The 16,676-nt window shown below is 36.6% G+C and overlaps 2 protein-coding genes across 3 annotated transcripts; both read left to right on the forward strand.

The window, feature by feature from the left end:
• Positions 1-1,607: 1,607 nt before the first annotated feature.
• p2ry2.1 (purinergic receptor P2Y2, tandem duplicate 1) lies at positions 1,608-6,837 on the forward strand. The gene is made up of 2 exons (XM_079825244.1): positions 1,608-1,672; positions 3,284-6,837. The coding sequence occupies exon 2, from the start codon at positions 3,296-3,298 to the stop codon at positions 4,289-4,291; it is 996 nt and encodes a 331-aa protein (XP_079681370.1). The 5' UTR covers positions 1,608-1,672; positions 3,284-3,295; the 3' UTR covers positions 4,292-6,837.
• Positions 6,838-11,608: 4,771 nt separating this feature from the next.
• On the forward strand, positions 11,609-16,228 carry p2ry2.3 (purinergic receptor P2Y2, tandem duplicate 3). Of its 2 annotated transcripts, XR_013817172.1 has the most exons (3): positions 11,609-11,681; positions 12,992-14,867; positions 15,874-16,224. XR_013817172.1 is itself a non-coding variant. In XM_079825139.1 (2 exons), the coding sequence occupies exon 2, from the start codon at positions 13,004-13,006 to the stop codon at positions 13,982-13,984; it is 981 nt and encodes a 326-aa protein (XP_079681265.1). In that variant the 5' UTR covers positions 11,609-11,681; positions 12,992-13,003; the 3' UTR covers positions 13,985-16,228. The 2 variants fall into 2 exon arrangements, 1 of the variants encoding a protein (XP_079681265.1); XM_079825139.1 differs by having other exon boundaries at positions 12,992-16,228.
• Positions 16,229-16,676: the final 448 nt, after the last annotated feature.

The raw sequence follows: 16,676 nt of genomic DNA on the forward strand, positions 1-16,676 counted from the left end.
AGAATTTCATCCAGAATAACAAAACATGTTTCTTTAGAGAATCACCTATTGCACCTTTATTGTTGCTTTTTATGAAACTTGCCCACATTCAAGTGTTGATAAAAAAGGATGCATGAAGCTAGAATAAAAAAATTTTAAAATGGGAAGAGTTAAAGTACAGACAGTTAAAGGTATATTTCTAGAATAAAAAATAATACCGAATTAGGAACATAAAGTGCAAAAATAATATATAAATAGAAAACTATAAGTATAATGTAGGTTCAATTAAAGCTGTAGTCCGTAACTTTTTTTTTTTTTTTTTGGGTTAAAAATGATCCAAAATCCATTTTTGAGCAAGTACGCAGTGTTCAAAACTATCTCCTTACCTTAGGCTGATTCACAATGGTAAGCTTGTAATAATGTGTTATAATTTGAGTGGTACAGCTGGGTTTCCGCAGGAAATTCGAGCATGGCTCCGTTCGTCTTTGCGTCATTACGTCATGTCTGTATTCATAAAGAAGGAGTCCGGCTGCGAGGATGCTGCAGGTGACGGATCATTTATAGCCTTTTTCTCACAGCAGCTGGAATAATTAAATGTATAATTTTGATGGCGGATTGTAATCCAGAAAGGTCCAAACGACAATCATCATGCAGTGACAAGTTTCACCTGTAGTCAAAAGCAAAAGATTAGACTGTACATAAATGAAATCTACCTAGGTACCGCTAATACACACTAAATACGATTTATTGTAATTTATTAATGCGATTTTCATGTTTTGTAATGCTTTTTTCTCAGTTGGTCTTATTTTGGTTGTACTTCCAAGACGTAGAATCTGTGATTCCAAAGTACAGTATCCACACCAGTACGGTGCCTGACAGCCACACATACTCCTCAAAACATTAGATTCATCCGCGCAGAGGAGCCGTGACAACGCGCAACCCACATAAAGATGATAATTCCGCAAATAACTGCAACAAAGAGGAACGGACTGCAGCTTTAAAGAAAACTTACAAGTATACTTGCAGTATAAAACTACTAAACTAAGAGTATTCTTCAATGTGTACTTTCATAAACTAAAAAAATATGCTACAAGTATTTGACTAGTAAACTATCAGTATAAGTTCACTTATATATAGTTATATAAGTGTATATATATACAGTATAGTTGCTGTACAAACAAAAAAAATAGTTGTGTTTGTATAACTACTGTTACGCTTAAAGTAGAAAGTACTTTTATACAAAAAAGTCTAGGCCAATTTAGTCCCAAGTAGTATTGAACAGTACAAGTATACTTCTAGTACATTTATATTAGTATACTTACTACATCAAGTATAATTAAATATACTTGAAATTTAAAAGTATGGTTAATAAAATGAACATGAAGCATACTTATTTTTCGTAACAAGTATGACTCTAATTTGACATTTGAAATAGATTATTTAAACAGTGTTGATAAACAGGTGTGTTCTCAGTCTTTCCTCATTCAAGTAACCCTCCCTCTGGCATGTTTGTGAGTCTCTCTGAATGATTGACATATTATTGGCTGATGCTGCGGCCTATGAGAGCAGGCTGAGGCATGTAAACACACCCACAATGGAGAAATAAGGTTAAAACAGGCAGAGGAGGTAGAGCAGGTCTATGTAGGTGTGCAAATGAGACACAACTGTTGGTTACATTGCTGAAGGACCCAATGTAAGTATCTATGAGTTACTTTAAAAAATGTTCTTTTAATTTTGCATGCCTGTGATGTACTAAATGAGGATTATGTTATTTTGCATCAGTATAATGCAGTACTATTTAGTTTTTATTGATTTTGCACTGTGAAAAGATTGTTAAAACAATACTTCTCCAAATACCTTAATCCAAAGGGGGAAACAACTAAATTAAATGCTACATTTTGCAACTGTAAAACTGTCAAGATGTCTATGCTATGTTCCTATAGTTTGAGTCATATCGTATGTAATTTGATGCAGATACAATCTAGAGCAAATACTGGAGCAAGTTCTAAGGAAATCCTTAGCAAGTTTTGAGCTACTTTCTGGCTTTACTCAGCTCACTGATCGATATGTGTTGTATAATGTTGTTTAAGGAGTGTGATTACCGGAACAATCGTTTAGTGCTACTTAAAAAGCTCGTTTTCTGCCTTTGGCTTTGAAAAACAGCAATAAAATACTTGGAAACGCTCCGTTAACAACACACAGTTAGTTGAAAACTTGTATGCTGATGCAAGCTAAGTCATGTTGATCTTTTACAAAATACCTGTCAAAATTCTAACTTTTGGGTTGAAAATGAAAAGGTTTCTATTTTAATTGCATATAAAATGTTAAAAAGTTATGAATAAACTCAATGTAATGCGTATTTGTTGAGTAAGATTTCCGTAATGTAGCACTAATAAACAAAATGCAACCGGTTTATATTTATTAATAAATCCAATTTGTTTCAATCTCATACATTTTAACTAATTAAATATAGCTTGTTCTACAGCGTCATACTTTTTAAACGGAATATATTATTTTCACATTGAACAGATTTATGCTGTTTCTAAGCAATTTAAATAAATGTAAATTATTTAAAACATAGTATGGTCACTTTACTGTACTTATATATTTAAGTACTGAGTAATATTAATCAACTACATGTAGGGTTATGGTAGGATTGGGGTTTGGTTGAGGGTTATGGTAAATACATATAACATATGTAACAAGGAGACTGTAAAATAAAGTGTTACCAATAGTACTATTGAATATTGATTACTGAAAATATGATTATTTAAATGAAATCAAATAGATGCAAATAGTTAAAAATAAACAATGCCATTTTTAAGTGTGGCAGATAAATCTATTTAAAAGAAAACTTACACCAAAGTTACTATGCTGAAGTTATGTACAATTATAAAATATGAATAAAATATATATATATATATATATATATATATATATATATATATATATATATATATATATATATATATATATATATATATATCAAATAAAATATTTTATAAAAAATATTGTGAAATTTGTAACGGTCATAGATTAGAGTCCAATTCTCACTATTAACTAACTATTAACTACAACTTTTGCCTCAGTAAACTCCTTATTAGCTGCTTATTAATAGTTAGTAAGGCAGTTGTTAAGTTTAGGCATTATTTATGTGCTTTATGAGTACTAATAAACAGCCAACATCACATAAGCAACAAGTTAATAGTGAGAATTGGACCCTAAACTAAAGTGTTCAAAATGTGTTTGGTCCATAGTCTCATTGCTTACATATGATTGATTTCATTGTCTTTTTCTCTGACAGATCTAGTTCAGAATGGCAACATTTAACACCACTGGCACAACCAATGGCAGCAATCAGTATCACTGTGTTTTTAATGAGAACTTCAAGTACATCCTCCTCCCGGTGAGTTACACTCTGGTGTTTGTGGTCGGCCTGGGGTTGAACATCACCGCCATGTACTTCATCTTGTTTAAAACCAAAAACTGGAAGCCCAGCACTATCTACATGATCAACCTCAACGTCTGTGACACTCTTTACATCCTCACCCTTCCGTTTCTGATCTACTATTACGCCGATGAGAACGACTGGCCGTTTGGCGAGCCGATGTGTAAGCTGATTCGCTTTCTCTTCTACACAAACCTCTACGGAAGCATCCTCTTCCTCAGCTGCATCAGCCTACACCGGTTTTTAGGCGTCTGCCACCCGGTGCGCTCTTTGTCCTGGATGAATGGCCGTCGTGCTCGTTTGGTCTCTGTGGGAATATGGGCGACAATGCTGATCTTTCAGGCCCCGATCCTTTATTTCTCCAGGATGAAAAATAATGGTGACATACGGGTTTGCTACGACACAACCAGCAAGGAGCTCTTCAATGACTTTCTGGTCTACAGCTCGGTGGTGATGTTCCTTCTCTTTGTCCTACCGTTTGGGGTGGTGCTGGTCTGCAACGGGCTGATGGTGAGGAAACTTCAGGAACCCGGTGTCGGCGGAGGACCAAAGTCACAACGCTTTAAGCAGAAGTCGGTGAAGATGATCATTATTGTGCTTCTGGTTTTCATGTTGTGCTTCTTGCCTTTCCATGTGAACCGCAGTATATACTACACCTTCCGCTACCTGGACAAACAGGTGAGCTGCTCGATGCTGGAGTACGCCAGCATGGCCTACAAGGTCACGCGACCTTTAGCCAGCGCAAACAGCTGCATCGACCCCATCCTCTACTTCATGGCAGGACAGGGCTTCAGAAGAAGCATGAAGAACAAGAAAGCTAATGCAAGATTTGAAACAATTAAATCACCATCAACCTCTTTATAATGTGCAAGAGCAAAATTAAATATCTCAGACTACTTACAAAGGATTTTGGCGGCGGCCATGACAGGGCCTCACTCAGTGAAAAAAAATTGATGTAATTAAAGCCTCCATTTGGGGACTCAAAAAATGAGTGGTCACATTGACAATGGACGTTTTCGCGGGCATTTCGCAGGCAAACGTCCATTGTCAATAGCATAGAGATGTATTAAGCACTGCTCACACAGAAGTCACGTTCAAATCAAGCTTTCTGTTGGTCAACGCGGTGAATTCGTGTGACCAAACTGAACACGAGTGAAATCTGCTTGTCGAACGCACAGATTCCTGCGACAGTAAATGTGACCACACCTTAATATGGAACCATTTGGTGTTGTATAAATATTACCTTGTGACGTTTTCAAAGGACATATAGAATGTGAAGGACCAAATCGCTATATATAATCTGCACTTTGACCAGAGAGTTCTATTCATTCTGCATAATTGACGCACTGGTGGTGAAGGTAAACTCTGCTTCTGTAAGAAACCTTACAAAGTGACAGTCCCTGAAGATAAATATATAGGCTAATTAAGTTTTCATTAAGTTTTGAAAAGAGGTGTGTCGTAACGGTTGGTACCAGCACAAAGGCATTTCCACTAACTGACTTTTGTTCAGTTCCAGGATGAATCAAATCAAAGAGTCTTTATGTGCCTTCAGTGAGACAAAGGCAGTAGCCCAAAGCCAGGTTTGTTTTGTAAACTAAACTGAAACTAAAACGATTAGAAATGGCAATAGTTAAATAAAATGAACGATATTACATGAAGAATAAAATGTTTAAGCTACTGCAATTTCTAAAACTACAATTGGAATAAAATAAATGAAAGCTAAACTATTGAAAACTGAAAAAGATAAAAAAAAAAAAAAAGCTAATTCAAAACAATAATAAATAATAAAATAGCATAGTAATAATAAAATGACAGTTATTGCTGAATCAGGGAAAACTACTACATGGAAAAGGAGAGGTTGAACATAGGTATTTCATTTCTAAGTTGTCTAATTGTCTAACATGTCTACAAAGATACGTAAACTATTTATGGGGTATGTGATTTTAATTTCAGTGATTTTTTCTTTAGCAAAGTAAAGGAATTTGTGAATTGGGATTTGAGATTTGAGATGCAATCTAAGTTAAATGTCAGTTTTGAAAATTTTATTTATTTTTTGAACATTTGAATTATCATCTTACTTTTTGGGGGGAAAATGTCATTTCTAAATGCAAAAATAAACAAATATTTTCAAAACAACTTTCTGAATGCAGCGTAAACACGCGGATTGCCATTGATCGAGTGTGGGTTGTTAAAATCAGAATGGCCTATCTCTCTGCATAATAACCTGGGATAGGAAAGCAGGTTTTAACACAGAATTGTTTTTTTTCAGCTTTAAAGACGATTTCCAAATCTGGTTAAAGAATGCTGTTGTCAGTCCTGTACATAAGCCTTACGGACTTGTTTTTAGAGAATATATCTTGAATTAAATCAGTTTTTCTTGCTTAAAACAAGAAAAAAATAAAATAAATCAACCTTCAGTGAGGAAAAATAAACAAGATATAAACGCCTGAAAATAAATAAATATATAGGGTAGAGTGGGGGGGAAAGCCCCCCCCCCCCATTTTTTTCGCTTTTTTTCTGTGAAACAAAAGTTAAATGTGTCTAGAATAGTTATCCTAGTTTTCATTAACACAAAAATCGGAGTACAATCAGTTTTAGCTTAAAATTAAAAAGACAAGCTAAAACAACAGGAGATAAATATATACCCTAATCATTAACAACATGTATTCTTATTTCTGTGCCATAGTTATTATATTGATTAATAATAGATAGTTTGCTAATCTGTGTGCTTTGTATATGTGCATTTTTGAAATGCATAACATGTACAAATCAATTTAAATTGTAATGTAGATGCATTTTCTGTGAAGCTGCTTTGAAACGATATGTATCGTGAAAAGCGCTATACAAATAAATTTGAATTGAATTTGAATTGAATAAATATGAATATTTATAAATGAACTATGCTGAAATTCAACCTATTTGAAAAAAAAAGGGTTAGCTAATGCTAACTTTCTATCAAACTAGTGTTAACTTGAGGTATTTTTTTAATATAAGTCAAATACCTTTATTCAACCACCTTGTTAAAGCTGCAGTCCATAACTTTTTGGTCAAAAATTATCCAAATTTAAATTTTGGAAGCCAGTGTTACCTTAGCCCGATTCACAATGTGTTATAATCTGAGTGGTACTGGTGGGTTTCCGCGAAAAATTTGAGCATGTCTTTACGTCACTTCTGTAAAGAAAGAAGGCTTTGCGCCTCGCCTCGCCCGAAATTCAGCCGAGACTAGGCGGCTGCAGTGAGGGGAGGAGTGAAAAAAGTGCAGGCAAGCTGGGCAGTTCTCTCTTCTCATAGTGGATCAGACACCTGCGAGATCAAAGGCGGATATCGCGGTTTCACACTCGTGCGCTTTGTTGCTGATAAACTGGATGTAATTTAAGTTCTGTTACTTTTATATGAAAATAAATATTATGAACAAGACACCCAAAGGTTTTGTTATTTATTTCCATTCGAAAGACGTGTTTATCAATCATTTTGACTTTAATTAGGCCTACATAAATTTATATATATATATATATATATATATATATGTATATATATATATATATATATATATATATATATATATATATATATATAGGGTTAGCTATATATAACAACAATAACAACAATCACATAACCCACAGAGAGATCGCCTTTGTTAGAGAGTTTGGGAATGTTCACACATAAAAACATGATATCAGAGTTTTAAAATCAAACATTTTAAAAAAGAACCATACATCACGGTTGTTTAAACCAATAAGCATTAAGCTGTGTCGTCAGCAAGTCGTTTCCCATCATGCTTTTGCTCAGCGCAGTCGGTGGAGAGCAACTGCGCCTGACTGCAGAATCCGACACATCCGCCTCTTGCTCGCGAGAGTTTTTTGACATACGTCTGCATGACATCAGAGCAAGGCGGACCGCCCTCGGACACTTTTCTAACCGGAATGCATCTCGCGCTGATCACCGGTGATCGGTTCTGCGCAGATTTTGCTCATCTCAAACAAGCCTAGAGTCTGGCTAGTAGTAGTAACGCACGTGAGGGGATCGCATGTTCCTCACAGCAGCTGAAATAATTAAACAGATCATTTTGATGGCGTATTGTAATCCAGAAAGTTTCAAATGACAATCATCAGTGACAACTGGAGATTCACTCGTAGTCAAAAACAAAAGATTAGACTGTACAGAAATGAAATCTACAGGTAATGCTAATACGCACGTGGTCACAACAATTTGAGAATTAAGTATAACAATACTAACAATTTGCACAGTTTGATGTGAAATGAGATCGTTAGATTTAATCACCGTTGGTGGTGCGATTTATTGTTACATTTATGCTTTTTTTCTCAGTTGGTCAGAACAAAAGTGGCAGACATGTTACTTACTTGTTCAGATGACATTTTCCGATGACATTTTCCGGTGAAATGTATTATTTTTGTCGTACTTCCAAGACGTAGAATGTGTGATTCCGAAGTATCCACACCGGTGCGGTGACACATATTACACATATTACGCGTCAAAACATTAGATTCATCCACGCTGAGGAGCCGTGACGATGCGCCACCCCACGTAAAGATAATCATGCTACAACTAACTACAATTCCAGGTTTCAAACAGAGATGGCGACAAAGAGGCAAAACGTACAGAATGCAGCTTTAAATTACATTTGCTGGAAAAGCAAAGGATGTGATGTTCAGAACATGGAAACTACAGTAATTAGGTTTGAGGAAAAAAAGTAATTCTGAAAATATAATTATATTTTTATTTTTATTTTTATATCGGTTCTCATATCATATATAACTGTGATGTTCTGCAAACAAGCTTTAAAACAATTTTTTTCATACTGTTAAACATTTTCACTTCTGTTTCTCTCAGATATGTCACCATTGTAAACTTCATGGTTAATTCTACATCACTCTTCAACGTAGTCCAGGGTAGGGAGGGAGGGCATATTGTTCCAAATAAGTCATCATTCATTTAATAATTTTTAGTTAATATAATCATTTACACTCTATGTTATTATGGCATCCTGTTATTGTACAACAATACTGAGGGGCAAATAGTATCTGCCACTATTATAAGTATAAATAGCATCTAACAAATATTTGCAAATAGTGCAAATACCATCAATTGCTGTTTGCACTTAGTTCAAATAGCCACTGGTGACTGTATATTGAAGGTTAGGCTATGCTATCCTGTACGCTGAACACATTTGGCATTGCTCTACAATTCATATCTATGTAAAAATTAAGCTACATTAACCAACATATGAACTTCATCTATGGTGATTTTCCCTTTCAAGTACTGTCATAATGAACATCATTCTGTGATACATTTTCATATTCTCAACATGTCTTAATGTGTATATATATATAAATATATATAATAATATAGAATGTCAAACTACAGTGTGGTCTTAGACCATCTTGGAGGTGAAGATGCTGGATGAGGAGGTCCTGGGCTGGTGTGGTTACACGTGGTCTGCAGTTGTGAGGCCGGTTGGATGTACTGACAAATTTTCTGAAACATCTTTGGAGAAGGCTTATGGTAGAGATATTAACATTCAATTCACGGGCAACAGCTCTGGTGCACATTCCTGCAGTCAGCATGCCAATTGCACGCTCCCTCAAAACTTGCGACATCTGTGGCATTGTGCTGTGTGATAAAACTGCACATTTTAGAGTGACCTTTTATTGTGGCCAGCCTAAGGCGGCGGCCCACCTGTGCAATAATCATCATCTTGATATGCCACACCTGTGAGGTGGATTGATTATCTTGGCAAAGGAGAAGTGCTCACTAACACAGATTTAGACAGATTTATTATTATTTAATGTATAAATTGTCCAAAAAACTGTTAAAGAAATGCTACATTGGTTGTAAAATGTATGAATTGGAATCGAAACTAGGCCTGCCTACCTGTGGAATCGTTCACAGACAGCTCGCGCAGTTCAACTAAAACATATCTTCATCGCTGGCAAACAATAGGATGCGTTTCAGATTTTCTTTGAATTGACTGTAGGTTCACTGTTATTTCGTCCAACGCTCAGTGTGAAAAACCACTTCAGAAGATTGAACTGAACAAGTCATTCAAACTGATTCGCGAACCAATTCAGACAGTTTTGCCAATTTGTTTGATTAAGTCTTTGAACAGAATAAGAGTGATTAATCTGTGAATAGGGCATCGCTAATGTCCCAGAAAAAAAGAGACAGCACGCTTGGAATAAATTACGCATTTCGTAGCATGTTTTGCATTAGGCTAAACTAAAGTAACGAGAGGAACGTCGCCCAACATAACGAAGTAAAAGTACAGTTTTTCATTAGAAATTTACTTAGTTAAACTAAAATAACCCACATTTAAATCTACTCTTAAAGGTAAAATTTTTCAAAATAAAACTCAAAAGTTACAAAGTAAATGTAGCCTACTTCGCTACTACCCATCTCTGCAGCCCAACATGCAGCCCTTTGTTGCTGTTCCTGGGGCCAGGGTTTATGTTAATTTTAGGGTTAGTAATGTCCCGTTGTAGTCCCTACCAGCAGTTTGTTGTAGTCCTTAAAAAGCAATTTCTGTAAAAGAAAATATCTCCCTTTGCTTTGAACTTTTAGCGTCGTAACTTTTCAGAAGTTGTTTATGCTCAAACAGCAACATTACACTAAAGTTAAAAAAAGGTGAAATCATAATCAAGGACCCCTTTGATGCATCATGTTTCCTTCTGGTGCATCAGTGAATGTTTAATAGTTTTGCAACTGCTCAGGACAAACAAGGGACAAAAAAGCATGCAGGTAATGACACACAATATTAAGAATGAATGGTACATAAACTTTTGAATACTGTAATTTTTATTACTTTTTTGTTCAGCACATCTCACAGATGCTCGACTGGATTGAGATCTGGGGAATTTGGAGGCCAAGTCGACACCTCAAACTCACTGTTGTGCTCCTCAGACCATTCCTGAACCATTTTTGCTGTGTGGCAGGACACATTATTCTGCTGAAAGAGGCCACAGCCACCAGGGAATACAGTTTCCATGAAAGGGTGTACATGGTCTGCAACATGGGCGTCGGAAGCAAACATTTTTTTACTGGAGTAGTACAAATATACCGCCTTGTCACATATCTGATTGGAAAGGCATTTATTTCAATAAAAATAAAGAAAATATTAGAAAAGTGGAAATAAAGCGTCTAACATGTGTTTAATAAGGTGTTTATCGGTTAGGGGTAGGTAAACAGACATGTGCTGAATTAGAGACGATAAAAGTGAGTGGGTCCAATATCATTGATCGTAAAAAGTGGGTTGGTCTTGTCCCACCCACATCCGACGCACATGGTCTGCAATGATGCTTAGGTGGTACGTGTCAAAGTAACATCCACATGGATGGCAGGACACAAGGTTTCTCAGCAGAACATTGCCCAAAGCATCACACTGCCTCCGCCGGCTTGCCTTCTTCACATAGTGCATCCTGGTGCCATGTGTTTCCCCAGGTAAGCGACGCACACGAACCCGAACATCCACGTGATGTAAAAGAAAACGTGATTGTTCAGACCAGTCCACCTTCTTTCATTGCTCCGTGGTCCAGTTCTGATGCTCACATAACCACTGTTGGCGCTTTTGGCGACCCATACGAAACAAACTGCGATGCACTGTGTATTCTGACACCTTTTTATCAGAACCAGCATTAACTTCTTGAGCAATTTGAGCTACAGTAGCTCGTCTGTTTGATTGGACCACACGGGCCAGCCTTCGCTCCCCACGTGCATCAATGAGCCCTGGCCGCCCATGACCGTGTCGCCGGTTCACCACCGTTCCTTCCTTGGACCACTTTTGATAAATACTGACCACTGCAGACCGGGAACATCCCACGAGAGCTGCAGTTTTAGAGATGCTCTGATGTCCAGTCATCTAGTCATCACAATTTGGCCCTTGTCAAGCTCACTCAAATCCTTACGCTTGCCTATTTTTCCTGCTTCTAACACATCAACTTTGAGGACAAATTGTTCACTTGCTGCCTAATATATCCCACTCACTAACCGTTTATGTTAGATGCAATTGATCAATTTGACAGCACTACTTTAGTTTTGACATGTGAAGCTCTCAGCAGGGATTGGCATGTCATTGTCATTGATTGATGTTCTAACCAATGGGAGCAGGCTGAGGCGTGTTGACATGAGAAGTACCGCCCAAAATGAAGAAATGTAGCATGAACAGGCAGAGGAGGAGCAGGACAGTGCAGGTATGAAGAGTGTGAGGGGAAATTCCTGAAAGTGTCTGTTGAAAGCACATGTGAGTATATTACTTAACTTTTTTTGCTTACTAAATGTGTAGTTTACAAAATTGTATATTTAATGTGTTTCATTATACAATGTTTATTGGACTTCCTAGTGATTTATTTTTCACATCTATATAAAGATACAACAATCAAAATGCCTTTTATTTTTATTATCATGTATTCATTTAGAGGATTCGTCTATACACCTTGACTTAAAAATAATGAATGCTACAACATAACAATTCATCCTAAAAACAGTAACATTAGACATTCTGCAGTATAAAGTTCCAAAACTGGTAAAAACTGTAAATGTACTTTATATGGGGCTCAAATGTCTGAGACCACATTAATAAAATGATATTGATCGTGTGATTGTTTGTACAGAAGGACAGATTTACTTGCTTTAGGATTTTAAAGATTCTCAAATCATGCTGAAGAACATGATCATTCGGTTTTGTTTATGTCAGCTCCAGTGGTTATGACAGTAAAGCATTTGAAATGTTGACTAGAGGTGTAGTATTTAATTATACATGTATAATATATACTACATACATGTTATATATATACAGAGAGAGAAAGAGAAAGAGAGAGAGGCTAGAGTGTGGGAAGTGCGTTCAGGCTTTTTGTGAAATTTGCTGTTATTGAGAAATCATCTGGCATCATGTTGAGAGGAAGTTCTCAGGAAATTCTCAGGAGGTTTTGAAGATACTTTGTGGCTTGATTTGCTTCACTGATCGATGTGATGTGTTATTTTCTGCCATGAATTAGAGTGCTGTTGGGCTGTATGATTAGCTGAACAACCATTTTGTACTTCTTTCAAAGCTCATTTGTGCATCCCCTGAGTTTGGAAGAAGCTATTTGAAATTACTTTGACACTCGGTTAAAAACAATGCTCCGGGAATATTTGTAGTCTGCCATATGCATGACAGTATCAATATGGGTGTGTGCAGTTTGTGGACATTTTCTCTTAGAGAATGACATGTTTGGTCTATGATCCTAGACAGATGCCACACTGATCACATGTTCCACTTAAATATTGTTACATGACATCAGGTCGTTCAAACTAGATCAAGATCTATCATAAAATGCAATACCAGTCTGTCTGTCTGTCTGTCTGTCTGTCTGTCTGTCTGTCTGGCTATCGATCTATCTATCTATCTATCTATCTATCTATCTATCTATCTATCTATCTATCTATCTATCTATCTATCTATCTATCTATCTATCTATCTATCTATCTATCTATCTATCTATCTATCTATCTATCTATCTATCTATCTATCTATCTATCTATCTATCTATCATTTGTCTTATTTTTTCACAGGTCTGGATCAGAATGGCTACGCTTAACGACACTGTACAAACAAATGACAGTGTCGTGTATCGTTGTACTTTAAAAGAAGAATTCAAGTACATCCTCCTCCCGGTGAGTTACACTCTGGTGTTTGTGGTCGGCCTGGGGTTGAACATCACCGCCATGTACTTCATCTTGTTTAAAACCAAAAACTGGAAGCCCAGCACTATCTACATGATCAACCTCAACGTCTGTGACACTCTTTACATCCTCACCCTTCCGTTTCTGATCTACTATTACGCCGATGGGAACGACTGGCCGTTTGGCGAGGCGATGTGTAGGCTGATTCGCTTTCTCTTCTACACAAACCTCTACGGAAGCATCCTCTTCCTCAGCTGCATCAGCCTACACCGGTTTTTAGGCGTCTGCCACCCGGTGCGCTCTTTGTCCTGGATGGACGGCCGTCGCGCTCGTTTGGTCTCTGTGGGAATATGGGCGATCGTACTCATCTTTCAGGCCCCGATCCTTTATTTCTCCAGGACGAGACGTAATGGTGAATTTCTCATCTGTCACGACACCACCAGCAAGGAGCTCTTCAATGATTTTCTGGTCTACAGCTCGGTGGTGTTGTTCCTTCTCTTTGTCCTACCGTTTGGGGTGGTGCTGGTCTGCAACGGGCTGATGGTGAGGAAACTTCAGGAACCCGGTGTTGATGGAGGACAAATGTCAAAACTCTCCAAGCAGAAGTCGGTGAAGATGATCATTATTGTCCTTCTGACTTTCATGTTGTGCTTCCTACCTTTCCATGTGAACCGCAGTATATACTACACCTTCCGCTACCTGGACCAAGAGAGCTGCACCATGCTTCGGTTCTCCAACAACGCCTACAAAGCCACACGACCTCTGGTCAGTATCAACAGCTGCATCGACCCCATCCTCTACTTCATGGCAGGACAGAGTTTCAGAAAATCTATCAGGAAATTAAGCATGAAGACTGATAAATCCCTCTCAACTTTACTGTGAAGACAAAGATCTTGAAAAAAAAGCTTGAATTAAAAAAAAGAGGGAAGGAAGGACTGTTGTGCAAGACATCATGGTGAACTTGGTTTAAACATGTGGAAGTGTGAATGACATGATTTTCAGTCTATTCCTTACAGAAATACTGGTTTGCATGAGAAGACTTGGATTTTGACACAAGTTGCAATTATATGCATGATTGCATGCGGTCAGAGACTGTATCATGTCAATGGAATAATTGTATCAATCTTAAATGAGACATTTTAAGCTGTATTTATTTTTTTTATTTTTTATCTCTTTATAATGTATTAAAGATTTATTAACATTACTGTATAGTATGAAGCAGGGTGGAGCTGAAAGCTGTTGGAGCTTTTTTTTAATATGTATTAGACATAGGGGTGAAACAATACAGTTAGTCCACGGTTCAATACATACCTCGGTTTTTTAACCACAGTTTTCCATTCGGTTCGGTTCTGATGGCTTGTCACATCAGTTTTTTGCCATTCTATTCTTAGGCGACAGGAACAGAAAGAGGTTAAGGAGAAAAAAATACTATTTTTATTGCAATTCTCTATCTGTATTTTACCTAAAAGACTTGAAAAACCTTACTTAAACTTAAAACTTTACTTAGAAAAAACCCTTGTACACATTCATAGTGTATTGTATAATATAAAATAAATGTATATAAAGATTTACACTGGCAGCTCAGCTGTACAGCAGCATTTAAATATGAGATTGAATGAATAAACGTAAAAATAAAACACTGCATAGACTTCACTATAAAATATACATTGATTCTTATTAAAGCTTATTGATTCTTATTTGGCCAGAGGAGAACTGGCACCCCGACTGAGCCTGGTTTCTCCCATGGTTTATTTTTCTCCATTAGGTCACCTGGGGCCCGTTCTTCGTACCTCGCTAACTCAGTTAGCCGGATTTGATTGTTGACGATTTGGCATGATCTTGGATTGTTTGGTTCTTCGACGCTCATCCTGGACTTGCTGTCATAGCAACAGGTCCGTTAGCTTAAACCTGCTCGCGAGCAGGCTTATTTCATGTAAACAGGATTAGATTGCATCTTGAGGTAATACTTAAAATCTGTCCCAGCCACTGCTACTTTATTACAAGAGTTCATTACTTTACAAATTTTAAATTGTATATGTATATGAGAATGTATATAATATTATAATGTTGTGTATAATACTATAGACACAGCCACTTGATTAAGCGATTTATTTGTGATGGAATAATTACTTTATAATTTTATTGGAAGTTTGCACACATGTTGTGCAGTTAATCTGAGCCGTACATTAATTTAAGTGACGGATATTATGGGATGGCTTGATGCAGCGCAGGAGATGCAGAGAATTTGATCTTGACCCTTAAGAAACTTTAATACTGTCACGTTACAAATCTGCTCCAAATTGAATTACAACATTGAAATAAAAATGTAAAGGGTGTACAAATACTGTATAAAATCGAAAATATAAATAATTGGTAATCATGTAAAAAAAACATTTATCATTGATCTATTATAACTTTTATGTTGGTTTGGTCGTTTAGTTGTTTCCTTATAAAGGTCCAGATATTCGTGGGTTTTTTTGTGTAATTTGCCAAGTTTTTTGCCAGGTGGCTTTTTTAATTATATGATGTCATTACGTTGCTCTCTTGACGCCAGCCAATCGCTGCATTGCTGATCATGGTTTCGAGTATCGATGCATCTGCCCTCTTCAGGGAAAACAAGAACGCGCAGTGATCTTAGATCATTTAATCCAGATATTTTAATCCAATCCGCAAATTCGTTTGAAGAATCAAATTAGCCAGACATCAGTTATCACGATTAAAAGATCTGGGATCTGTCAAATCATCTCAGATGTATTAAGCGAGGTACGAAGAACGGGCCCCTGATGGGGTTTTGGTTTCCTTGCCACTGTCGCCTCTGGCGTGGCTTGCACTAAATTTTTCAACTAAATATCCAAATAAATCTAATTATTAAACTAAATTAACCATATAAACTAAATTACTGATCTAATTACTGATCTAAAGCCCACATTGTCACTGTATGATAATTGAAATGAACTGATGACATCACCGTTTTCCCCAGAACGGCTGAAAACGTTGCATCTGTTGCATTATTTTCCTGTTTAACACTGTGAAACTGCTTTGAAACAATCTGCATTGTTAAAAGTGCTATATAAATAAAGTTGACTTGACTTGAAAGCTATTAAAGTTTTTCAGTCAAGAGCAATGAGTGAGTTTCTCTGTGTCTTTTGTTGTTTTATTAACATTAAAGGGATAGTTGAGCTGAAAAATGAAAATTCTGTCACTCACGCTCAAGTTGTTTTAAACCTGAAAAAAATTCTTCTGTTGGACATAAAATATATTTTGAAGAATGTTGGAAACCAAACAGTTGCTGGTCCCCATGTAGGAAATAATAATATGGATGTCAATGGCTTTGTTCAACAGAAGAAATGAATACAGGTTTGGAACAACATTAGAGTGAGTAAATAATGACATAATTTTAGAGGTGAGCTGTCCCTTTAAGGACAAGCTGCTGCAGGCATCTAATATACAGACACACGCCGATTTCACTTTCACTTTAGACATAACCGACTGTGTTTATGTTAACCTTGTGTGTGACAGTATTAGCGTAGTAAGACTAAACTCTAAAAAAAAAGGTTCTATATCCACCAAAAAT

This window comes from Gobio gobio, assembly GCF_949357685.1.
Source record: "Gobio gobio genome assembly, chromosome: 9".
In the NCBI taxonomy this organism is placed as follows: Eukaryota; Metazoa; Chordata; class Actinopteri; order Cypriniformes; family Gobionidae; genus Gobio; species Gobio gobio.

Coding starts and splice junctions, on each gene's coding strand:
- p2ry2.1 (XM_079825244.1), top strand. CDS start 3,296: ATGGCAACATTTAACACCACTGGCACAACCAATGGCAGCAATCAGTAT.
- p2ry2.3 (XM_079825139.1), top strand. CDS start 13,004: ATGGCTACGCTTAACGACACTGTACAAACAAATGACAGTGTCGTGTAT.